Source organism: Panulirus ornatus, chromosome 9 (assembly GCF_036320965.1).
Source record: "Panulirus ornatus isolate Po-2019 chromosome 9, ASM3632096v1, whole genome shotgun sequence".
Lineage (NCBI taxonomy): Eukaryota > Metazoa > Arthropoda > Malacostraca > Decapoda > Palinuridae > Panulirus > Panulirus ornatus.
The window spans coordinates 11,799,799-11,826,856 of NC_092232.1; the positions used below are offsets into that span (position 1 = coordinate 11,799,799).

A 27,058-nucleotide genomic window follows, 5' to 3' on the forward strand; every position below is an offset into this window, starting at 1 on the left:
TATATATATTCTTTCTTTCTTTCAAACTATTCGCCATTTCCCGCATTAGCGAGGTAGCGTTAAGAACAGAGGACTGGGCCTTTGAGGGAATACAATCACCTGGCCCAATTCTCAGCCAATATCGAACCCAGGACCTTTTGCGTGTTATTTGGGAACGCTAACCAATGTATACAGTGTAAACATGGTGCGTTCTCACTGAAGAAATTTAAGTTTCCTTTAAGGTAATCAAGTTCCTCTACGTCGTAAACTTCTATGGTCGTCTTGGCCTCCCAGACAAGGTGGCTGGTCATCAACCGTGCAGCGACGGGTCCTCGGCACCACATATTGTCCACATTCATATCTTATTCTTTTCCAGGTGAACAGTTGACTACACCCTAAATCTCTCCTTCATACAATTTATCTAACTGCGTATTTTTGTTTTTATATATATATATATATATATATATATATATATATATATATATATATATATATATATATATATTTTCTCCCGTTTATCGCAACCAAACGTGTATGTCAATTTTTTTTTTTTTTTTTTGAAAGAAGTTACCAGGAAATGAGGTGTTTCTTTTAGTGTATCATAAAGAATAGATAGTAAAAGTTCTTTTCCCGGAATATGAACTGTTCACTTTTACCCTGTGAGTTACAGACAGGTCACCCATGTCTCGGTTGAGGAAAACTCAAGAATTTTCTCCCAAGATGCCTGTCTTTCTGGTCTTACTTCAGAATCCCTTTTCACGCATCTCTTGTAACGCCAAGGCTGCGCTGTTTCTAGTAAAATGGAAAAGGATGAAGTCGCTCATTATGAACGATTCGTTCAAAAAAAAAAAAAAAAATTACAAGAATCCAGCTTAGTTTATGACTTCAAGTGTCATTCAAGAGACTGTTAGCTCCTTACCAACATGACCAACCGACATGGAAAGCGTAATCTGTACTGTGTCCAGAAGTCATACCATACACCAAGAAGGCTTCATGAAACTACATCAAGAAGTATAACTGTCCTCATACAAGAGAGAATTGTGTAATCTACAAGAATACTTCGCCGTGAACAAGACACAAGAAGCCTGCACATTGCCGAAGCGCTAAATATGAAGGGACACCCACCCAAAAATCAACAACCTGAACACGGGCCAATACAGTGTTAAAGCTGCACACCCGTAGCAACGTGTTGCAACCAGGGTGTGCACAGTGCAACATGTAGTATGTCCGCTTACAGGTATACTTATCTCCACCTCGCCCTATTACCCGCAATCACGATATCCCAAACTCTGCACTACACATATATCCAAACCTGACGTAATCCACACTGACGCTAAGCGAACCCTACAAGTGCTGACGCAGCCATATCCTAGATATCACATCAAACTTAAAACGTCTGTCTTTGCGACACTTGAATTAAGAGTTTCCAGCCACAGGATAGCTAGGTCCACTCTCCATTGGATTACCCGCCGCGCAGGGATCGAGGTATATGAGATCGCAGTCAAGGCAACTACGCGTTTCGCAAACGTAAGCATTCAAGATCCAGTTAATCTGAGGCGAACCGAGAACCACGTAGCAAATATAGCAAGACTTTGCGCGAAGATCTTCCCCCACGTCTTACACGACGTGGTCCATTTCTGCCAAATTGTGTACCTGGTAGCCACGCGCAGTGAACCGCCATACATTGATATGATCTTGTCTAGGCAAACCCAAGGCAATCTTCATCGACTCAACATATTCACAGTGATATCATCAGGCGTAAGCTTGAATGAAATAAATGGATAAGTACGGACAACTGGTGTTTGAGCACCCACGTAATGGTAGAATAATACTGAGAAAATTAGAGAACTTAAGATAGAAAATTAACAACTGTCGTATTAATTTATATGTGCATTAGATAAAACCTGCTCCCAGTTTACACACCCACACACAGACACACACATACATACATACACACACACACACACACACACACACACACACACACACACACACACACACACACACACATATATATATATATATATATATATATATATATATATATATATATATATATATATATATATATATTTGTTTCCAAAAGAAGGAACAGAGAAGGGGGCCAGGTGAGGATATTCCCTCAAAGGCCCAGTTCTCTGTTCTTAACGCTACCTCGCTAACGCGGGAAATGGCGAATAGTTTGAAAAGAAAAGATATATATATGTGTGTGTGTGAAGCGTCTGGGGTAAACCATGGTAAGTTTTGTGGGGCCTGGATGTGGAAAGGGAGCTGTGGTTTCGGTGAATTACGCAAGATAGATGCTGTGTGAACGATTTTTTTTTTTTTTTTTTTTTTTTGTCTTTTCCTAGTACTAACCTCGCGGGGGGGGGGGGGGATGCTATTTCATGTGTGGCGGGGTGGCGACGAGAATGAAGGCAGTATGAAAATGGACATGTGTTTATATGGATATGTCGGTATGTATATGTATACGTTGAAATGTATAGGTATGTATGTGGGCGTTTATGTGTGTATATACATGTGTATGTACGTGGGTTTGGGCCATTCTTTCGTGTTTCCTTTTTTTTTTTTTCCAAAAGAAGGAACAGAGAAGGGGGCCAGGTGAGGATATTCCCTCTAAGGCCCAGTCCTCTGTTCTTAACGCTACCTCGCTAATGCGGGAAATGGCGAATAGTATGAAGAAGATATATATATATATATATATATATATATATATATATATATATATATATATATATATATATATATATATATATGACATGGTCATGATTAGGGCATATCACTGCCAACAATATCATGGGTGCCATAAAAAAATTTAAATAGCCTTGAAACTACATTATAAAGCCAAAATAATGGTGATTTAGCATATCTCATGAGTACTTAGGTATAAGATTTAAGAATGATAATGCTTGACAAACTGATCAAGAAAAAATGTCTTGAGTACTCTTTCAGGTATATGAATAAATGAAACACGAACTTCCGCAACCAGCATTATACCTGGGACTGAACTTTCCCGTCTCCAATGGCCCACAAAGCACTCAGAGCCCATGACATAATCTGAGGATATGGTAAAACTCGCCTCAGTACCCATACCAAACAGGGTGATTTCCCTTGCAGTGACCATACCCTAATGGTAGTTAACAATACTTGCACTAACTTTCCTTCTTGAAACACAATGACTATCAGGTTTCAAAATAAACCAGGATCAATTTAGAGAAATCACTAATGCTGATCTTCCTAGTATATACATGGAGAAGACTTAGAGATACGAAAGAATTTAGACACAAAGTATGGAACAGTATTAGAACTGCCATTAGCGAAAGCTACCCCCCTCCCCACACACACACACACACACACACAAAAGATAAAATTAATAAATATATGAATAATACTGTTTAAAAAAATAGGAATATGTTGGTAATAAAAACTATGTACACAACCATAAACTAAATTTGCTTAACTCACTTTGAAACTCCCATTAAAAGTCAGTTGAAGAAATGTATTCTCTAAAAGATAAATTGTATGCCTGGTATTATATTAACCAGGAAATAGAAATTTTGGAAAAAGGAAAGAACAAGAAAATAAGTAATACATTGCTCGGAGCCCAGAAACATAACGTAGGTGCATCTGCAATTTGCAAATACACTATGCAAGGAAGATTGCAACAATTTCAAATGTATCAAAATTCAATGCGTGAAAACTATTTTCAGAAAAAGAAAGAAAATCAAAATGTAGAAAATCTAATACGTACAGGATATCAAACTGGCCAACCAACAAGGGTACAAAAATTTTCAAACAAAAAAGACATCTATATGAAATATAATGGCATACAAGATTTATTCTGCACCATAATATGAACATGTATATGAAATATACTGGAATACAAAATTTATTCTACCATAAAATGAACATGTATATGAAATATACTGGATACAAGATTTATTCTGCACCATAAAATGAACATGTATATGAAATAAACTGGAATACAAGATACATTCTGCACCATAAAATTAACATGTATATGAAATATACTGGAATACCAGATTTATTCTGCACCATAAAATGAATATACGAAATATACTGGCATACCAGATCTATTCTGCACCATAAAATGTGCTCATCTTGGTACCCTCGAGCAGCAGTGCAGTGCAGTGCAGGCGAGCAGCGTGAGGAGGAGGTCGACGTGGTTGTGTGGTGGTGCAGCTGAGCAGCGGGAGGAGAGAGAGAGAGAGGCACACTACTATGTTCTTTGTCAACCGCAGTTTTCACCAGACTTACAGGTGAATTATTTTTTTTTTATTTTTTTTTTTTTTGGCACGTGCCGTCCATGATTTTGAGCATAGAGGAGGAGTTGGTTCATGTCGGTGACTGACGACGGTGAGTAAACTCAAATATGTCCCAAGCTTCATGTGTAAGGTTTTGAAAAGGAAGGAAATATGGGAAAGACTTAAGTTGGGCTTTTTGAAGTTTCTTTCTTTCCAGTGATTTCGTACCCGAAGCAACACGAGGTCTCTGCAGATTTTTTTCCCTCAAGGGAACTTGAATTTGTGTACAAGTAAGAATATTATTGTCATAATTATATACGGTCATTCTTTAGGGTTGCCGGGAATTTGCCATCAATATTGAGGGGAAGTAATTCATGTCAGTAGTTTCTGTAGTTTTACAATATGGTGTTCTGTAATTTTGTTTTAGAATTTACGTGATGTATCACCTATCCTCGCATCAAATGATCGTTGTAGAAAATTTGTTTAAAAGAAAAGAAAAAATGATATAATATTTTGGTAGATGTGGGAATGATAGTAAACGAATTTCACGTACTAACCCCCACCCCACCCCCACACACACACACAGTGGGCAGGGCTTTGAAGTAGAGGGAAATGGATAGCTGTTGGTAAAATGTCTTAAAAGATACATTATAGCCCAAAACTAAGCTGATAAAGGAATCATGTAATGTTAACCTAACCTGAGGGTTAACCCTTTGATAAAACAAAAGTAACAGTGGCTGACCAAATCCAATACCCAGATAAAATCTTGTTAACTTATTTTTATCTTATCTCACCTAACCAAACCATACTTAGAAGTAATGTAGCATTAATCTAGTAATTAACCTGTGTCAAGAAAAACTCTCCTTGGTGAATACAACTGCAGCCACTTGCCCAAATTTTCCTCCTGTTATCAAAATTCATATCAATCTACTTCTTCACTTTCCTGGATTCTTAGATTTTGTATTGTGTAAAATATTGTTTGGTATTTGGAACAAGTTGGAAAAAAGAACTTGTTTTATTTTATTCTAATTATCCTTTCCGAGGATGACTTCAGTCCATTTTGATGAAAATGAAAGTATGCTTCCTTTTTCTTCTGGTTCATTTTATCTTTTCTTGCTTTATCTAAGAATCAATGTTTTGTGAATTATTTTTATTTACATTAACTCGATGGCAACAAAATGGTTGTCAGTAGCAAACAGTGACCCCAAAGGACAACAACTGGTTTATCTTTAACCCAAAAACTTTCACAAAATTCAAGAATATTCCATTCACAACTAAAACCAACAACACTCTCGTTGAAATCGGACAAGGAGACCAAATGTTACAAGTACTTATTTGAAAAGTGTATTTCCATCTTTTTATAAATGCCTACGTGAGTGTCAGTACTATTATAACGGACCAGAATGCTGGAGCCTATATTGTAGGACATTTTGCAAGAGGTCACAGTGGTGCGCATGATATAATATATGCACAAGACCATGAAGAAAATGAAACTTGAAATTCCCACGTACACTTTTTTGTAATGATCACATTGTTAGGGGAGATACAAGAATGAGATAAAAGACATAGAACAGTCTGTTTCTTATGTATCAGCTGACTGTTCTATGTCTCATTCTTGTCTCTCCCCTGATGATGTGATCATTACACAAAAGTGCACTTTGGAACATAATGTGTTTCATTTTCCTCATGGTTTTATGCACATTATATAATGTGTATACAAAAGGAGATATGATATCAAGAGATATTAAGGAAAAAACATAACAGACAAAATACAGCCCATCCCTTGCATAAAGAGAAATGTGAATTTTGGGGTGCCCTCTATTGTATACACCTGCATAGTAGCAAATTTTGACCGCATAAAAGAGGGAATAGTAATGAAGTAGTTTCCTCATAGAATAGCTAAATCTTATATAATCATCCCGCATAAAGCGAGGGATGGGTGTACTTGGTTTCTTGCAGATCCTTGAAACTTCTTAAAGAGTCTTATGTAAATTTATGTATATTTGAGGCTTTGGAAAGGTCTTGCGGAAGTCAAAATTGCTGTCTCTGGCCGTAAAAGGTCTTAAATTTATCTTTGCATTATCTTAACATTTTCTAAGTATAATCCATTGATTGCCAATGTGAGAAGGAATTAGAAACCTATGAAAAATGAGACTCTTCAAGGTATATGTGAAAGTTTAGTTTTAAGATGTAGACAAGTTGACAGAAAAAGCAAATAGAAGACTGGGAGCCGCATGGCAGAATTATACAAAATTACATACAGTGATAGGAAGCCTGAAGTCATAGTTGAAGGATGTGGAATTTCAAATGAAAAAGAAAGCTGAAGAGGTAAAGATATTGCCATGCTATTCTTCAAACCCTGAAGTTGAAAAGAACACAGAATCTGACAGTATGAAAGCTCTCTCTTCAGTGATCATGGTACTGGTACAGGAAATATATTGACACTTGCAAAAGTCAGTATTGATCTTAAAAAGCCTTTAAAAGGTTTAAATTTGTTCAGCTGATCGCTAGGGGTGGGGGGGGGAATCCTGAATGCATCCTTGAAAAGCTTTTGTGAGCTAGTTACAGGGAACTGAATATTGAATTTATTTACATGAAAATTTAAGAATTGCTTGTTATTTTTATACATACTATTATACATACTGTTATCACAGGTGAGGATATTCCCTCAAAGGCCCAGTCCTCTGTTCTTAACGCTACCTCGCTATCGCGGGAAATGGCGAATAGTATGAAAAAAAAAAAAAAAAAAATCACAATGTCTATATGTTGTGGATTGAAACACTGAGAATTTGAAAGTTACATGACACCATCATTCACATTAGTCATATTTATTTATTTATTATACTTAATCACTGTTTCCCGTGTCAGTGAGGTAGTGCCAGGAAACAGACAAAGAATGGCCCAACCACACATATGTATATACATAAGTACCCATACATGGACATATACATACATATATATATATATATACACATGCACATATTCATACTTACTTGCCTTCATCCATTCTTGTCACTACCTCGCCACACAAGAAATAGCAATGCCTCCCTTCAGCAAGGTAGTGCCAGGAAAAGACAAAAATGGCCACAGTCATTCACACTCAGCCTCTAGCTGTCGTGTAATGCACCGGAACCACAGCTTTCTATCCACATCCAGGCCCACTGGTTTACCCCAGATGCTTCACATGCCCTTGCTTAGTTCATTGACATATTTTTGGTATCCAACCAATTTATTGTACCATTAATAGTCGATACAGGGCTATTTCATAAGGAGGGCGAGAGTAAAAATTGTATTAGCCTCATTACCTTCACAACCACCATTACAAGTGCATGGTTGTCCACCTAAAGGTCATGTGTGCATGATGGCCCTTTGGAAAATATGTAGATTTTGGATGATGTAAATTATTAGGAGGAATGTGTATGGTATGTATCTATTGGTGCAGAAAGTGAAGTGCAAAGAAATATGATGTATAGGATGAATATAGTGTAATTTCGTAAGTAAGGTGGAGGGAGGCCTACAAGTAAATAAAGAAAATGCTGAAGTGATTTTCATAGACTTTGCAAAAGCATATGACAAATATGGCCTTGGTATCTTAGGATATACATAAAATGTGAAAGATGGGAATAACCAGAAAAACTTGGAGATGGATATACAAATTTTTAACTGATAGATCACAAGCATAGTGCCTCCATGGTGAAAAGTTCAGTCTCCCAAGGAACTGTACTTACACCCTTTCTGTTCGCATCATTGTATCTGACATTGACATAAACATGAGCCACAGTTTCATATCATCCTTTGCAGATGACACATTAATAAGTATGAAAATCTCATCAACAGATGCTGAAAGGCAACAAAGAAACAAAAACAAAACATAAAAGGAGGGGTGTGACTGGACAAATGAGAACAACGTGCTTTTCATTGGAGAACAGTTGCAACTTCTTTGGTGTGGGGAAAATGAAGAAATAAAAAGCAACGCACTATTGTACAGACGCAGGTGCTGTCATAAACCTGTAGAGCAATGTGAAAGACCTCAGAGTAATGATATTTATTGACCTAACCCTCATCATACTCAAAATAACAACAGTTGCCCCAGTTAGAAGGATGGCAGGCTGGACCTTGCGGACCTTCAAGACAAGGGAAGAAAAACCAGTTGATATTATTCAAAGTTCTAATTCTTTCATAAACTGAATATTGTTTCATTCTAGCATCACCTTACATGGTGGGCAAAATTTTAGAATTAGAAATTGTTCAGATATCTCACAGCCCATATTGATGTGGGAAAGGAACTAAATTACTGAGAATGGTTGTAATCTCAGGTGAAGCTATACTTATTAGGGCACAGACAGGAGAGGTATATCTCCATGTAAACCTGATGATTATGTATAATTATCCATTTGATGATAAAAAGAACCGAATGCATCAAAACAAAATGTTGTATAAGACTGTAAGAGAAGTGATAATCAAGACATAAGATTTGGCTGTCTTGGTTAGTACTGCCTCAGCAATACACATCTAGCTGTAGTTTTCTTTCTTCTAGGGTAAAGTTGATGATAATTTCACTTATTGGTCTGTTATTTTCTTATTCTTATATGGTGTTCTTTTGTTTTATGATAGATTTTTTCTATATTTGAAAAAAAGCCTATTTTTCAGAATCATCAGAAGTTTGTGCCTTCTTAAAGGCTTAATAGCTTAACTATATATTTACAGAAATCCCTTTCCAACCACAAGGGTTTAATTCCAGGAAGACCCTGTAGTTGGGCAGATACAACGCCTGTTGGAAATGGGGGATAGGGGTAGTGCTTTGTAAGATACATACCTAAAGGCTTACGTTGAACACTTTAAGGTTAAAGATAAGCATGTCATATTTCTAAAATAACATGCTTCTAGTATAGAAGTACAAAGAAATGATCCACAAAACAGTAAAGTAATAATATGATAGCAGTGTGACACACTTAATGCCATGCCTCTTTACTGCTGCACACCAGCCAGCCAACTATGCTGCGCAAAATGCTACTTCAACATTCTCATCAGCAACGCCAACCGGTTATGACACTCCTTTCTTTCCCGAGAAATGGTGGTTTTCTGGGCAAGGCTACATATAACCTATTGGCATGTGACGCTCAGAGCACAGAATAAATTTTGGTAGTGTCATGGAAAACTGTAAGTGCTCAAAAGTTGCTAAAATGGTATACTTTAAGTGTATATTCTTAAAACCATTGCTGGCCAAAGTGTGGATTAGGCAAAGGACCTCTTTATTCCCTAGCAACAGTTAACAGAAAAAATACTGGGTTGTATGTACCCTGGGTGTAGTGAACAGAAAAAATTACCATGATGTATATGCCCCAGCTGCAATGAATGGTGTAATCTAAATGTAGATGAAATGTTTTTAGAGACCAGTAAAACTAATAGAAACTTTTTGTAGATTCCCTTAGGAGTTGAAATTTATCTTGATCTTCAGGCTGACAGTCAAAATGCACCTGACACATCCTTGGTTTCATTGTCACACCATCAGAAAATGTAAACGTAATAGACAGCTGCTGGTGGCTATGCTCAGCTTATCCACAAGCACTCACTCTATGTGGTCCACATCAGCACACCACAATACCATTGCTATATTTCTGCAGTTAATCTGTACTGTTAGGGGAATTTAGGAGAAGTTTTCTTAGGTGCAGTTTATTGCTGAGAGTGTTTCACCAACTTTTGCTTTATTAAACCCATATATTCACTGAACTCCCTAATCGTCACTGCTGTCGCCCTACTTTAGCCTTACAGTTGTGGTGAACAAGAAGGCTAAAGAACTATGTATATATTGTTATTTAGAAATTTACAAGGGTGTTGCCTCTCTGAAACCCATTCGCTCTTGGAACTTCCATCGAGTGGTTGGTTACAGCAGGAAGGTCTCCATTTACCCCAGTCCATACATGCATCCCTTGCATACATCATTACATTCATTCTTCCACCATATCTCTCCCTCCAATACTCTTCCCTCTATGTGCCCATGTGACACCAGCCCCTATAATTATATTATCATATGCTCTTCTTGTGAACTTCCTGTCTTGCATTTTTTTCACATGCCGTAATCCCCTCAAAGTATTACATTTCGCCCACTCTCCCACTCCAGAATTCGTTCCCTTTGCATTCCTTGCCATACCACATATTTCTAACACCTCATTTCTTTGTCCTATCAAGTCATACCACATCCTCCTCTCAAATAGCGATAATTTCCTCAGCCTAGACTCTTGACCTATATGACTTGTTCCATTTCCATGTTTGTGCTGCACAGGCCAGGGTTAAGAGGACCAAGAGGCTGTAATGAGCAACTTGTCCAGCTCCAAGATTGGTATCATTGTGGCAGAGGGGTGCTTTCTGATATCTTTGTACCCCAAGAACCATGAGCTGATTGCAGTCAGCAAACCAAAGTGTATTACTTTTGTGTATTGCCATATGGTGTAACATTCCCCATTTATGTTTAACATAAATAGTTGAGGGCCCATTATCCTGCAGTAGTTTTAAACATGACACTGCTGAAGCAAGTCCATCAGTGCTTGGCTGACCTCCGCACAATTATCAGACCTAACTGATGTGATATTCCATGACCACTTTGAATTTCTGGGTCACATTGTAGGACATAGAGTTCACCCCTGCAAGGAGGACTAATTAGAGAATATTCAGAATGCACCATGACTTGCTTTCAAGAAGGTTTTATGCTAATTTTTTGCCTTGTTATGGTATTTTATGAGTTCTTTAGGGAACTTTGCCACCATTCCCCAACAACTCTACAAGCTGCTAAAGAAGCACTACCTAAACTAGATAGCATGGTCATAGATCTTGGAGCAGTTCCTTCAAGGATTTAAGTTATGTATCATCAAGGAGCCCATATTGCATCAAGATTATGCCAACAGGAAGTTTATTCTGTTATGGTGTGTCTGCACAGCAGTGGTGCATCCCTAATGCAAGAAACTAATGGATAAGTCATTCATATATGTTTCAGGTAGACACAAGTCTACTGAAAAGATATATGCTCTATGAAGAGACCTGTTGGCCAGTGTAGAAGGAAGAAGGATGTTCTACTCTTAAGGCAGCAGATTTCTCTTTGTGTTTAAGACAGATCACCAGCATCATTGGATTTCTAAGTATGACATTGCTGTAAGACTGATGAGGTGGCCTTTGTACCTTCAACAGTTTCAATTCTCATTCAGATATATCATGGATTTGCTTAATGTGGGATTTTACCTCCTGTCAAAACTGCTTACAGGTGAAGATAACAAGCACCTGAGTCCTGAGTTACCTTACGAGACGCAGCTACTGCAGACTTTGATTTTGAACTGTCGAGTCAAGGATGTAGCTTGGTTAAAAGTGGAAGTGATGGGGAAGTTTTGCAAACTTTTGCAACCACAAGAGTTACTTGGGCTCATGTATTCACTAATCCATGTTTTCTTTCCTAAGCCAAAACAAAGCTCTAGATATTTTTATTGTTTGAAGAAAAACTAATGTTTTTCATTGTAAAAAAAATGCTAGAAATATTGATTCCGTTTCCTTTAGCAAACTCATATATCTCTTTCTTTTCTTTTTCTGTAGAATAATGTAATATGTACAAACTTTTCAGCAGCTGGCCTGTTTATCTTACTGTCGTTTGATAGTGCGCTTGGACATGGACATACATGTTACATTTCCAACACAAATGGGAAATATTATGATTACCATGATTACAAATCCAAGTCCTTCTTAAATTTATGGAATGAATTTCAATTATGATCCCTCAGAAATATGAAATAGATTCCATTGATCACGATTCATGGTTACAATTACAGTATGTCTGTTGCTGTTTAGAATAGCATTTACTGTGAACTGAAGTGGCACAGACCAGTATACCTTTGGTGACTTTTGCACAAATGAAATAAGAAGTCTGTATGACTTGACCTATATGCTTGACAAGACCAGGATGTGAACATAAGTTCTGGAACTGCTGTCTAGTTCTCTGTGTCCTGCATCACCCATTTCTGCTCTTCAGAATGTCAGTTGTATTATGCAGTAATCATGAGCATGATTCCTTTTTCCTTGGAATTTATTTCAATTATGAATCCTTGGTCTCCCAAGACAGTAAAATTTATTATGCTTATGATTCCTAATGAAATATGAAATCGGATCCAATGATTACCATTCCTGATTATGATTACATGTCTGGGTGTGGATGTGTTGCCTCGTGTCAAGGTGACCTACATGCACCTTCTTTGATGATACATGGGTTATAGTATGCTAGTGACATTTATTGGTGATTGGTGGAATCAGACTTCATACACAAATTCAGATAATGGCAGGAGCCACTGTAACATTATATGAGTCGCAGAACTGTGCTCTGGTGTACATTTTAAGATGCACAGAGGAAGTAAGGGGCTAAAAACCTTGTATTTCCTTGCTAACTGAAAAATATTAATTTCTGAATTTTGTAATATTTTCCTATGTGTCTGGTTATTCAGCAGATATGCAAAAATTTTCTGACAATTATATATATATTCTCCACAAGTATCTATGTCAAGAAATGTATACCTTCCATCAGGAGGGTTACTAATCCCTAGGTTATTTTGTAATACGTACTGGTATTTAATCTTATGTATTGACTAGTACTGTATCTCCCAGCTGTCAAGGCATCTTAAAAGAGAATGTAGCATCTGAAAATATTGGTTTGATCATTGTAGGTTGTAGCATGTATTGCTGAAAACCTATCATGACCAAGAGTTCCCCTCAAATATCCAGCCAATTAGGGCATGAATTGCTGAAAGCAGAGGTCAGTGCCATAGGCCTAGGCAAATTAGGGAGTAGCAAAGGAGGGCATCCAATTTGGCAGTGGGCCTCTAGAAGTAAGCAGGCCAGTCAGGTTTTGGTTATCATCAGTGACAGACCTTCACATCCATCAGGTACGCTCATGGCTATTAGTTCCGGATAGAGATATGAGCACTCTCCATTTCATGAGGAGTTGTGTAGACTGGGAATTTTGTAGTCCCAGCCACTGATGCTTGGTTGCTCATAATCTCAGGCTTCACTGACAGTTGGATGTAGAGTGCCAGCTGGCTGATTGTCATTGTTTCTTCCAGTACCTTGCAAGCCCCAGCATGTGTGTTCATATATATGTGGCTGAGGTTCTTGCTCATCTGCCTTGCTGCCAGCCTAGGAATTGAATGAGTGCTGACAAGAGTCTAACCTAGCATTCTTTCCCCATGGAGTGAAAGTATGTACATCAAAATAGCTCCAGGCTAGAGAATGGACCTGCAGTAAGTGCCTATGTTCAATGTGCAAACCAACCCAGCACTGCCAGGGAAGCAGGACCTGTGCTAAGTTTTGGCGATCATGCATGTGTTGCTGAATGCTTCAGAAACATCCCTTAGCAAGCTCAAGCCTCTCCCCTTCATTATTGCCTAAGGAGTATCCACCACAGCTACTCGCAAGCTGTGAAGTCATTTCTCAACTGTTTAAGAAGTTTCTCTCTCATGACCCCTGGCTGTTGGAGCACTGCCACTGTTATTTCTCTCAGAGTTATATCTGAAGCCCAGAAAGCTTCATCGCTTGTGCACAAGAATTGTACACAATGCATGATAGACATCACATCTTAAAATCTTTAGTGTTTTAGTGGATAGCACAGTATCTGATGTTTTTGATGAAGAGTAAGCATTGGATATTTTGGTGGAATAGTGAAAAGTGTGTTCTGTATCCTACAGCAAGCCCAGCCAGAGCCTAGCATGTTTAAAGGCAGTATGGCATATCACTCATGAGTTACATGCAGAAGTGAAGGCCATCTAAGGACTAATTATTAAATACTGTACAGTTTTTGCATGAATGTGGATGAATGATAGACTAACACCCATTAGAGTGCCTAAATGCATTTATGGTGAGTGAGAATATTGTATTAGATTTACATTTGTCTCACTTAATCTCTGACCACCACAATTAGGTCTCTTTTCCAACCCTGTAAATCTCCCATTTTTTGATTTGTGTAAAAGTATATATTTAAGCGTACAGTTTCAAAGATATTTATATGACAGTAAGAAAGGAATCTTTAGAAGTATATTTCACCTACCAATATTACTTAGATAATGTATAGAAGTTTTGCAGCTGTCAGCATAACTTGCTAAAAAGTGTGGAGTGAGGCCTGAGTGTCATATGGGATGCTATTAGCATATCTTATCATTTTACCAGTAATGAAAGATTGAATGTTGATAACTATTATGTTTTATTTTATAGAGTAAATCTTGTTATAATCATAATGATTCTTGGTTGATATTTTCATAAAAACAAAATACAAAAGTTTTGAAATTACCAGCTGCATGTCAGATGTATTGTTGTCAAGGTCAGGTGGGCACTGGCAACACTACCTTCACTTGAGAAACACCTTTACCTCCCTCATCTTGTTCTACTTTTCTTACTAGTTTGTCCATGATAACACTTTCCAAATAATCCAAAGACAGATCATTGTTGTCAAGTAATTCAGGATCATCTACCTGGTCCTTTAAGACTAGCTGAAAGCTGCTCAATTTCTTTTGTAGAAAGCTCCCAAGAATGTGATGCTTTGTCATGTGTAGAGGGTGACTGACTGTGGGGAGAAATTATCATGCAATTCCAGCTCAACAACCACCCAGGCCTGGTGGATTGACCTTGAGATAGAGGCATGAAAGTCAGTGCAGATATTTACATCAAAAGGAGTCACTTTCCTTGCATAAATTTACATCTAGAGGAGTTGAAGGGTTGTGCCCAGTCTCCATGGGTTCCTAGGTCCTGCTCTGAAGGTGTTCCAAACAAATCACACAGATATATGATTAAAAAATTACATGTATATTGGTATGGGGCACACTTTTAAATATTTGGCCACCTGAGGTAAATTCATTCAACATATCCCAAAATACCAGTCCCATGTCTGACGAGATATTACAATCATAAACAATAAAATGAAGTTAATGCAAATACATGGAGCAGAGATATGTAGTTGAATAGGGTACTGAAGTTTTGATCACACTGTGTCAGCTTTGAAAACCTCATCCAAGACTAGTAAAAAAAAAAAATCTCCCCTTGATGGTTACAGACAGCAGATGATAAAACACAAATGAGAACAGAACCATACCTATGTGCCATACCTGGACTCCAAATGAACAAGGTTGTCAGTATCATGTCGTGGCTATTGTACGTATTTAGAAAGTCGAGAAGGACATATGAAGGCAGACATCATATCAGGCATCTTTCAGAATGCAGTAATACAGAATATAGATTGTTTCATTTGAAGAAGTGTAGTTGGTCCCTTTCAGATTAAAAAAAGGATGCTAATCAGAATGCTTACATGTATACAAAAGACTCTTGTCATTGTAAATGTTTCATGTGAATTTTACAAGCTAAGTTTTTTAAGGGTATGTCATTGAGAGAGAGAGAGCCATCTAACAAAGGACCAGTCCAGAAAATGAAGGAAATAGAAATCAGCATTATGAACATGTTGAGCATTATATTGCAAAATCTTACTTACCAGAGTGAGAAATGTATATATTTTCTGTAGAAAATATTGATTTTGGCCATGTATCTGATTCTTTTTGAAGTATACAGTTCACTAGCATTTTTTTCAACATCCAAGGAATCTAAGCAAACATGTTGAACAAAATCCCATTGCTTTCTAAGTGAAGTGTTTACAGCTTGTACAGAATCTCATAAACAGGGCTACATTGTTCATGAAGTTTGGATACATACATAAATACTGTATTTTGAAATGTAATAGAAAAATAGGACATGATGCCATGTGAATGTAAGATGTTCAATTGTATATATTTTTAGATATCTGTAAATAACAGTCTAGAGTCATTATTACCCAATTTTGAATACTAAATTTGATTTTCTTAACTAAAGAGAACTGAATTACAGTGACATATTGGTAAATGTGAATACAGTATTTAAGGTATTTGATCCATTAGAATGTGTAAATTTTGTATCTTTACAGGCTGTAGTAGCTGCACAGTGCAGTCATGTTGACCCCAAAGTTTAAAGTTCTGCAAGATGATAAGCATTTATCTGTGCACATTTTTGCTCCATATGCCCGAATTTCAGATGCAGAGATCAACATTGATGGAGAATCCTTCACCTTTTATTCTTCACCGTATTATCTGCGGTTAGTATTTTTTTTTTTTTTTTACAACTAATGGTTACTTTCACCAAAGCCATAAATTTACCTGTAAGGGCTACATGGATGAAATTCCATTAAGAATTGGTAAGGAACCACTCACGCAAGTCCCTGGTGGTGTTTTAGATGCAGTCAGTACTCGCCATCTGCTATGGCTGCTGCTCGCAACCATCATTTGTACCATATCCTACAATCCCTGGAGCTGCTCTACATCTCAGTTGTTTCGTTATTTTAACTGAAAGGTTGTTTTATTCCTTAAGTTATTGGATCAGCTTATCTTTCCTTACAACAGCAAATTTTTGCAGTTTTTTAAGGGATTCAAAAGAAGCAATTTCTTTGTAGTATCAGTCCCATATTTATCTTCCATGCCCTCAGTGACCCTTACTGTATTTGTTTATTACAAAGCTTAGAGAGCTTCCTCTCTTAGAGATGTGCAAGTGCAAAACATATGTTAAGGAATTTGCTTCTGAGCCTGAACTGGTGGGTATCCATTTGTTTGCTGATTTAGTTTTTCACTGTTACCTACATAATCTGTTTCCCCTTTTAGAAATTGAAATACAAGTAGGGGAGGGTTTCCAGCCCCCTGCTCCTACCCCTTTTAGTCACCTTCTGTGACCCATGGGGAAGACATAGGAAGTGTGGCGGAATGCATGTATAGTGCCATTGTACAAAGGCAAAGGAGATAATAGTTAGTGTTCAAACTACAGAGGCATAAGTTTGTTAAGTATTCCTGGCATATTGTATGGGAGGGCACTGATTGAGAGAGTGAAGAGACATACAGAGCATCAGACTTGGGAGGAATAGTGTGGTTTCAGAAGTGGTAGAGGATGTGTGGATCAGGTGTTTGCTTTGAAGCATGTATGTGACAAATCCGTAGAAAAACTGATGGATTTATATGTGGCATCTATGGATCTGGAGAAGACGTATGGTAGGAAAACTGATGGATTTATATGTGAAATCTATGGATCTGGGGAAGACATAGAGATAGGGTTGAGAGAGATGCTTTGAGGAAGGTCTTAGAGTATATAGTGTGGGAGGTAAGCTGCTAGAAGCATTGAAAAGTTTTTATCAAGGATGTACGGCATGTGTACGAATTGGTAGAGAAGAGGGTGACTGGTTCCGAGTGAAGGTCAGTTTGCAGCAGGGATGTGTGATGTCTCCATGGTTGTTTGATTTGTTTATGGATCGGATGGTTAGGGTGGTAATGCACGAGTTTTGAAGAGAGGGGCAAGTATGCAGTCTGTTTGGGATAAGAGGGCCTGGGAAGTGAGTCAGTTGCTGTTCATTGATGATACAGCGTGGTGGCTGATTCAAGTGAGAAACTGCTGAAGTTGGTGACTGAGTTTAGAAAAGTGTGCGAAAGGAGAAAATTGTGAGTAAATGTGAATAAGAGCAAGGTTGTTAGGTTCAGCAGGGTTGAGGAACAAGTTAATTGGGATGTAAGTTTGTTGAATGGATAAGAATTGGAGGATGTTAAGTGTTTTAGATATCTGAGAGTAGACTTAGCAGTGGATGAAACCATGGAGGCAGAAGTGAGTCACAGGGTGGGGGAGGGGGCTAAGGTTTTGAGAGCAATGAAGAAAGTGTGGAAAGAGAGAATGTTATCTTGAAGAGCAAAAATATGTTTGTTTGAAGGAATAGTAGTTTCAACAATATTATATTTTTCTAAATATTCAGGCTACTGTACTCCAAAACCACTTTCACTCCATCCTTTCATCTCCCTTTTGGGCTCCCCCTCCTCCTCACTTCCTCCACTTATGACTTACATCCACTCAGTCAGCCTTTCTTCTTTCACCTCAGCACATCTTGCTCACCTTTCCCTGTCTCACTATACTGACTGTGACACCTCTCTCTTGCACTGTTATTCCTTACGTGATCAACCTGCCTGATGCCACATTATCATTCTAAGGCTTTTGACTTCCAAGATGTCTTCCTCCTTTCTTTTCTTTGCATTTATGGTCCAAGATTCACATCCCCACAACAGTGTCAGGACAACTGAACTGTCAGACAGACTCATCTTTTTCCTAAAAGATTCTAATATCTCCTTCAGCATGCTCCCTAAAGCACCCAGGACCCTAACCTACCCCTTGTCCTATGGCTCATTTCAACCCCACATGGATCCATCTGCTACCAAATCCACTACCACTTACCTAAAACACCCCAGGGTCCTCTGGATTGAAATCTACACTCAGATCATCCTGTTTCATTTCCCTGCTGCACCAGCTGTCTGAGTAGGTTGAGAGTGTATATATATAATAGTGTACAGTTCATTCCATATGTGGTTTTTTGAGTGAACAACATTGTAAAGTTATGAACACTGATTTGCACTTCACAGTTTGCTTATTTTCACCTGGCAAGAATTTTAAACTTCATCAGAAACCCATGGAATTCCTTTAGCAAACAAAGCAACCTTGCCAGCTCTGTGTTAAATCGGCCAGAAATCAGATGAAGTGGCAAATTGTCTTACCTCATTATCTCGGTTACCTCTCTCTCTTTTTTATGTGTTCACAATTTTGCATGCGGTACTTTTTTTTTTTTCTTACTTCATATCTGTTTCCCATGTGAGCAAAGTAGCACCAGGAACAGACAAAGAAAGTCTGCATCCACTCACGTCCATTCTCTAGCTGTCATATGTAATGCACCGAAGCCACAGCTCCCTATCCACAACTATGCCTCACAGATCTTTCTGTGGTTCACACTGAATGCTTCACATGCCCTGATTCAGTCCATTGACTGTAATTCGATCCCTGTACACCACATCATTCCAGTTCACTTGTGTTTCATGGACACCCTACACCTTCTGGCATGTTCAGGCCCCAATTGCTCAAAATCTTTTTCACTCCATCCTTCCATCTCCAATATGGTCTTGCCATTCTTCTTCTTCCCTCCTTTTATGACCCATATATCCTCTTTGTCAACCTTTCCTCACTCACTCTCTCCATATGGCCAAACCATTTCAGCACACCCTCTTCAGCTCTCTCAACCACACTCTTTTATTACCACACATCTCTCTTACCTTTTCATACTAAGTTATATCACCTCACCACATATTGTCTTCAGATATTTCATCTCCAAAAACCACCCTCCTTGGCATATCCTTATCTGAAGCCCATGTCTTGCATTCATATGATATTGTCGGAACTACGATACCTTCAAATGTACCCAATTATCCCTCCAAGATAACTCTCTCACTTTCCACATATATTTCAGTACTCCCAGAATCTCTCTCTCTCTCTCTCTCTCTCTCTCTCTCTCTCTCTCTCTCTCTCTCTCAACCCTTTGACGTACTTCCAATTCCATCATTCCTTTCATTGCCATGTCCACTCCCAGGTATCTAAAACACTTCATTTGCTCCAATTTTTATCAATTCAAACTCATACCCCAGCTAACCTGTCCCTCAACCCTGCTAAACATGATAACCTTGCTTTTATTTGCAATAGCTCCCAACTTCCTCCTTTCATACACTCTTCCAAACTCAGTCACCAACCTCTGCTGATTCTAACTCGAATTACGTACCAGTGCATGTTGTAGAAGGCAGCTAAAGGGGGCAGGAGCGGGGGCTGAGATCTCTCTATTTTATTTAAATTTCTGAAAGACGGAACTGGTACGGTAATCTATTTTATTATTATTATTATTATTATTATTATTATTATTATTATTATCATCATTGTTTTGGATTGATTTATGTACATAAGTTACAGTGTATAGTATTTGTTTATATATTCTATTTTGTATGTTCTGTATGCATTTATTTACTATTGAATTAACAAGTTTTTGTGTCCATAGTATCAAATTTGGTGTGGTTATGGTGCTTGAAGGATAAGACCTAGGATCTCAGTTTGCAAGATTTGGCTTTTGGGAAAAAAAATCTTTCGATTTATGTTTTCTATTTATTTACTCAGGTTTTTAGGGATGCACCTCAAGCATAAATACTGGACAAACTGTTTATAGGTTGTGTATGTTTTTACTTATTCATTATTACTCTAGGGCTCATTTGCTTTTTTTCTGAAAGAGTATTGGTGTTACTTCAGGACCTGGTTTTCCACATGCTCCTGCAACTGTACTCTTTTTATGAACTGTTGATGATGCATCCTTGCCCCTGCCAAATATTACTTTTCATTGGCCTTGTAACCCCGAGAAGGTGTATTATGATAACATTTGATAGAAATTGGAAAACAAATTCAAACTTTAAACATCATCATTAACCTACTTACTGAAAAGCAAACTGTAAATTGGCGCTTTTTCCTTAACAAAGTGAAGCAAAAGACCCACAGCAACCAACTATGGCACATCTTAAAGAAGATCCACATTTTCCGCACCAATCCAGTCCCTACTCATGAAATGCTTCTGACCCATTACAATAACATCCCTCATCCCAAAGAACACACAAACATATTGTCAATAAACAACTTAAAGATAAGCTGCAAACTAACCTCACCCCTAGACAAGAAAGTTATGAAAAACTTACAAAAAATCCATATAGCAACAACTGCTTACCCTTTCCTTCACCCCCACTGATACAAGCAATGCATCTAAAACCTTAAAGATTTCTCCTGCTGCAGGCTTTTTGACAACTTATCAAACTCACCTCAAACGCTTTAGCTCACATGCAATCCATGCACCTACCAGTATCTTCAACCATCTCTGGCTTCACAACAAAATCCCCAACTTTTGGAAACTTACCAGCACAATACCAGTCGAAAAATGATCCAAACCACATAGCTCCCCCTCCTCTTACTGTCCAGTTTCACATCTGTATCCAGTTTCCAAGCTCTGTGAATCAACCAAAATATCCCACTTTCACCTACATAATATGACTCCAGATCCAAGCACTCCACCACGATAGGACCCCATACAACATGTCATAGATTTTCTAAATTCTAGCTGTGCCTCACCTGCTTGGTTGTCTATCTTCTCAAAAGCAAATAAATAAGACAAGGCTGTAAGCCACACAAAATAGAGTACTCAGAACAATAAACTGCTGCCATGCAATAGTGTTTTCCCCAGGATTTGATAAGGTGCACAAGACAAGAAGTGCACTTGTGCTGAAAAAGGGCAGCTGTGTGAAAATGTCAATTTTCTGGGCATGTTGTGGCCTTAAACAGGGTAAAACTTTTAAACATACATGTGTATGAATACCCTAAAGTGATCAAATTTAATTTGGGAGTTGATAAAAGGATAAGGCAAAGCATTGCACCTGACTGGAAAGGCCTAGGCAAAACTGTAGCAACCACAAGCACTCAGCACTTGCACAATGAAACAAAGATTCTCTCGGTACAATATCCACATAACATGCTGATCCCCTTAACATGTTGGGCACTTAGTGCTTTGCATCAGCACTAGACCCCATCCACCCAAATGATTCCATAACTAACCTCCAACCACCACATAAACATATAAAGTCTACCCCTGGTGCACACTTTAGCAGCTTCTGCTCGCAGATCCACTCGCCCCAACAAACATGTAACTGGAATCTGGTGTGGCGCTGTGAATGGTTGGTGCTGGGACCTATTTAGGATGGTTGTCGATCTTTTTAGCTGAAATCTTAAGATCCTGTTGATGCTTTATATTTATCAGAGCCTTGCCTCGGTGCTAAAAGCCAGACTATGTATTCCTCTAACATCAGCATTGTAATGAAGGAAGGCTTTCTTTTATATGTCTGCATTTTGGATTATTCATTTTAAGATAATTGCCTTTGAATTTCATCCTCAGGCTCACATTCTCAGGAAGATTAGTTGATAGTGAACTGGAGAAACATACAGCTAAATTTGATGCTGCTGTTGGAGCCTTCATTATTGTCTGTGAGAAGGAAACTCCAGGCCAACACTTTGCCAACCTTGACATGCTAACAACTCTTCTGGCACCACATGGTGCTACTGGGGTAAACAAACCCATGATTGAGGTGGTTGGAGGTAAGTGTGCATTTCTTTTGTTTGTTTTGTCAGAAATTCTTCTTCCAAGTAATAGTATAAAATTTTATTCTCAAAGAGGATCTGAAGAAAACATTAATAGGGTTGATAGAAGTGCTCTATGGAAGGTGTTAAAGATATATGGTGGTGTTGGAAAGCTGCAAAAAACTGTGAAGACTTTTGTTCAAGAATGGAAGGCATGTGTGTGAATAGGAAGAGAGGAAGGTGTGTTTTCAGGTGAAGATGAGCCTACAGCAGGGTTGTGCAACATCACCATTGCTGTTTAATTTGTGTATGGATGGGGTGGTGAGGAAGGTGATTGCAGTCTGTAAGGGCTAGGAATGCTTGGGAAGTGTTAGTTTTTGTTTTGCAGAGGACACAGCCTTTGGTGGCACATTTGAATCTGAATGGTTTCTGATTATGAGAGAGTGTGAAAGGAGAAAGTTGAGAGTGAATGTGAATATAAGCATTAGGTTAAGTAGTGGCAAAGGACAGGTTAGTTGGTCTTTGGGTTTGAATGGAAAAAATTCTAGGAAGTGATGCTTTAGATATCTGGAAATGGACATGGCAGTGAATAAAACCTTTAAGCTGAAGTGAGTCATAGGGTTGGTGAGAGCCTTGGAACATAGAAGAATGGATGGAAGGAGAGGTTTTTTAGGATGAAGATGGGCATGCTCACATCCATTCTGTAAAGGAGTTCATTACACATGACAGCTACAAGCTATCATGTGTAATGCACTCCTTTTATTATTAGTATTTCTTTTTCTTTCCTGTTTCCTGTATAAGGGAGGGTTAAGAAGAATGTGTGAGAGGAGGAAGTTGAGAAAAAATATCTCTACAAACACTGCATGAGAGTTGCCCTCTGCCAGTGGCCTATTATGGGAAAGGCACTAAAGGCTAAGAAACAGCATGAGTACACTTAGTTATGGAGAGACTGTTGCCTTGGCCACCCCCTTGAGGGAGTCCCGATTAGAACAGGTGTCAGAGATATAGGTACATAGATAGATAGTTTGAAAGTTTAGTAGTCCTGTCCATGTTGTGTATGGATGTGAGATGTGAGCTCCAAATGAATGTATGGAAGAGGATGAATGTGTTGGAAATTAATTTGTTAGGGACAGTATGATAGGTTAAGGGAGAGGTGTCATAAAAAATTATGGTTGAGAGAGCTGTCAATGTGTGCTGAAATGATTTTGACATATGGAGAGAATGAGTGAGGAGAGATTTACAAAGAGGGTACTGCATATGCATATGTCAAAGTGGAGTGGACAAGGAGAAAGGGGAGACTGAATTGGAGATGGAAGGATGGAATGGAAAAAATTTCAAGTGCTCTGGGCCAGAGTAATGTAGTTCACAGGGGTAAGTATGCTGTCAGGGGACTGAACAGGGCATATGATGTGGTCAAGGGAACTACAGAAAGTCTTTGGGACCTGGTTGTGGATAGAGGGCTCTTGGTTTTGGTGCATTATATATATGACAACTAGAGAGTGGATTGAATAAACGAGGGCTTTTCTATGGCTGTATCAGGTGCTACCTCACTGATGCAGGAAATGCTGAACATGTATGAAAAAGATTAGTAATGGAAAGGTTGAACATGAGAGTAAAGATTAGCAAGGGAGAAAAATAGAGTACACTGATATTTTTTGTGAATGGGAAGAATTTAACTGAAGAGTTTGCAAGAAGCTTGGCTAGTAAAGTGTGTGTTCTAATTCATATGCATTTATGTGAAACTAGTATTTTTAGAGCCATATAGGTAAACAATAATAACACTGGAGGTGGGTAACCTACATAGGTTAGTTAGAGTTCAGAAGATGGATAGAGAACTGAGATATAAGAGATTTTTTTAAATGCAACCATTTCAAAACCTTATGATTTTACATTGTATTTAGATTGAATGGCTGAAGATTGATTGGTGAAGATCTTTAACAGTGTGACTGAATTACAAAAAGTAGAGTGTGACAGAAATGGACAAATGCAGTGAGTAAACTATTGAATGCTTGAGGTAGTGTAGCAGTTAGCATTCCTGACTGCGACACATAGGTTTGAATCCTGGTTACCCAACTGTTCATTCATCCCTAGGGCTTGGTCGATAAAATGGGTACGATATGGTATACTGGTGTCAACGTACTGTCAGTGGACTGAACCAGGGCATGTGAAACATCTGGGATAAACCATGGAGGTCTGTGGAGCCTGGATGTGGATAGGGAGCTATAGTTTTGGTGCATTACACATGACAGCTAGAGACTGATTGTGAACGAATGTAGTCTTTTTTCTCTGTTTTCCTGGCACTACCTCGCTGAAGTGGAGCGTAGTGTTGCTCTCCTCTGTGGGGCATTAATGGGATGGCCTTGATTAGGGCCTCAGTTGTCTATGCTTTTTCAGCTAACAGAAAAAAAATTCATACGCGGATAATGGGAGAGATTATTGATGATGCGTTGTAGGCATTTTGTGTGTAAGGGTAAAAGTGTAAATGTTTTTTCATCGATCACCTAAACCCCTTCTTTGTTTGCATGGGTAATTGCACCCTTTCCTCCATTGTAGCTGGGGAAGGTGAGAAACTGAAATTCTAAATTATGGCAATATAACATTTGGGAAATAAGATAGTTAAACATCTGTGAAGTAATGGAAACCTGATGAAATGATATAATACCGCCTAGGTGCTGTAGAAACATTCAAAAACTTACTCCAGACAATGGAAATTGCACAGTTGTTTACAATGCAACCACTGACAAACATGCTAATATGTTTCAGGGCCAGGAATGGGCTATATTGCTCATAGATGCTAGCTGGAATGTAAAACACATCTAAATCTCTGAAACAGTACAGAAACAAACTAGAATCTGCTTACCATGTAGCTGGTCCAAGTTGGTGTTAGAGGAGAGGAGGAGAAATTTATACCGTAATTCCTTAAACATCCCATGCACTTTTTCAAAGCCATTCATGTTTATGTTACCAACCCCAACATTGTGTTTATGATCCATTAATGTACTGCTTGGATTAAAATTTTAGATTAATAGGAAAACATTTGCAATGGAACATAAGATGTGGTCATTGTGGCTAGAAAATTATGACAGATCATGTATCATAACCCTTGGGAACATGTGGTTACAATAGCAACAACAGTGACCTGTTTTTAAAAGTCCTGCTTGCAACCAGCAAAGCTATGAAAGCCATTTCCCATAGGAAAATGGGCAGATTTAATAAGTAGTTATGTGGTAAGATTTTATTCAACATAGTACACTGATCATTTATTTGGGGATATATATGATCACACTGGAAAGTTGTCTGTACCTTATCAATTCCATGTACATAGACATTAATCATGAAAATTGAGGTTTTTAGGCTTTTGAAAGTAGTTCCATCTTTGTCATATCATTTTTACATTAAATGCTTACATTTTTTGAGTGTATTATTATATCTTTGTTGTTATTAGTCTCATGTGTCCCCCTCAAGAGTAACTTGTGTAAGGTAAGCACCATTAATTATATATGCTTTTACTATTCTAAGTGTCTTGTAAAATTTGCAGATGAAAAAGATGGAGAACTTTTAGATGAACAGGATGAAGATTTTGACTGGATGTATGAACAGACCTTGCCTGAGGAGAACATTGTAACTGGAGGACACAAGTATGGCTTTGCTAATAACACAACAGGAGTCTTCACTGCTCTCCAGGTTAGGCCAATTGTATTCCATATGAATAACTTACGGAACCTGTAGTGAGTTTATGGTACCATCATTTGCTTATACTTTTTCAGACTCATTTGCAAAATTTATTTCAGCATGTCTTCAGAAGCAAATAATAACAAATCACAGAGGGAGGAAAGCATACAGAGATACTAGTAGATGTTAACAGGATCATGTCTTACAAAAATAAGATGTGATCCTGTTAACATCTACCCGTGCAGAAAGAATTGCCATTTAATATATATAATATATTGTAATATTGGGCCTAAATGCCTTTCTTGCTTTAGTGATGTGGCATCAGATACAGACGAGCAGTGAACTCATTTGTACACATTCATTCTTAAGCAGTCATGTTTGATATACTGAAACAGAACTTACCATCCATAGTCAAGTCTCACAGATTATTGCATGGTTTATCTTCACCGATTCTTATTCTTTGGTTTATCCCTGTGACAACATTTCACCTAAGTTCATGCCTTTCATTCTCCTCAATGTTAAGCAATGATACTCCAAAGCCTCCTTGCTCCATCCTCCAGTCGCATTTATGGTCTTCCACTTTTCTCAGCTTCCTCCATTTCTCAAACATAAGTCCTTATCCTGGAACCATTTTGCCACATGCTGGTTGGCACTGTCAATCAGACTATGGTTGCTGCTTCAACTTTCTCTGACTTTGTGATTCCTTGCATAAACTTCATCACACCACTTATCGTCCTCATGCATTTCTGTTCTAGCACATCCAACCTATAGACTCTTTTCTGTTCATATCTGTACAACACAGTTGAGACAACTGTATGTTCAAGCATATCTATCTAAATTGTTTCAGACTCTTACATCTCCTTCCATGTTCTCCTTAACCCCTTACCTACTCCAGACATGGGTAAGTTTCGCACCTCTGTTTCAGTGCCATGTGTCAAGCTTAGTGGCAATGCTTGATAATTTCTCCTGGTCAGTCATCTTCTAGCTATGCCAATGAGAGCATATTCTTGTTACTTTTCTAGGAAGGAAGTTGAGTGGCTTTTAGTTATATTAAGTTATATTTTGAAGACTAGGGAGATTATCCTGGATTACTTGATGAT

General features: G+C 38.2%; 1 protein-coding gene across 4 annotated transcripts in view; it reads left to right on the forward strand.

The window, feature by feature from the left end:
• The window catches only part of LOC139750211 (protein SHQ1 homolog), a 116,414-nt gene that overhangs the window by 67,582 nt on the left and 21,774 nt on the right, over positions 1-27,058 (forward strand). Inside the window, exons 1-4 of one of the 4 annotated variants that reach the window (XM_071664674.1) lie at positions 4,102-4,259; positions 16,213-16,380; positions 22,105-22,304; positions 25,825-25,970. In XM_071664674.1, coding sequence (XP_071520775.1) covers positions 16,238-16,380; positions 22,105-22,304; positions 25,825-25,970 — 489 coding nt within the window. In that variant the 5' untranslated portion in view covers positions 4,102-4,259; positions 16,213-16,237. Of the gene's footprint in view, positions 1-4,101; positions 4,260-16,212; positions 16,381-22,104; positions 22,305-25,824; positions 25,971-27,058 lie in introns of those variants that run through there. The other 3 variants (XM_071664677.1, XM_071664675.1, XM_071664676.1) reach the window with 3 other exon arrangements.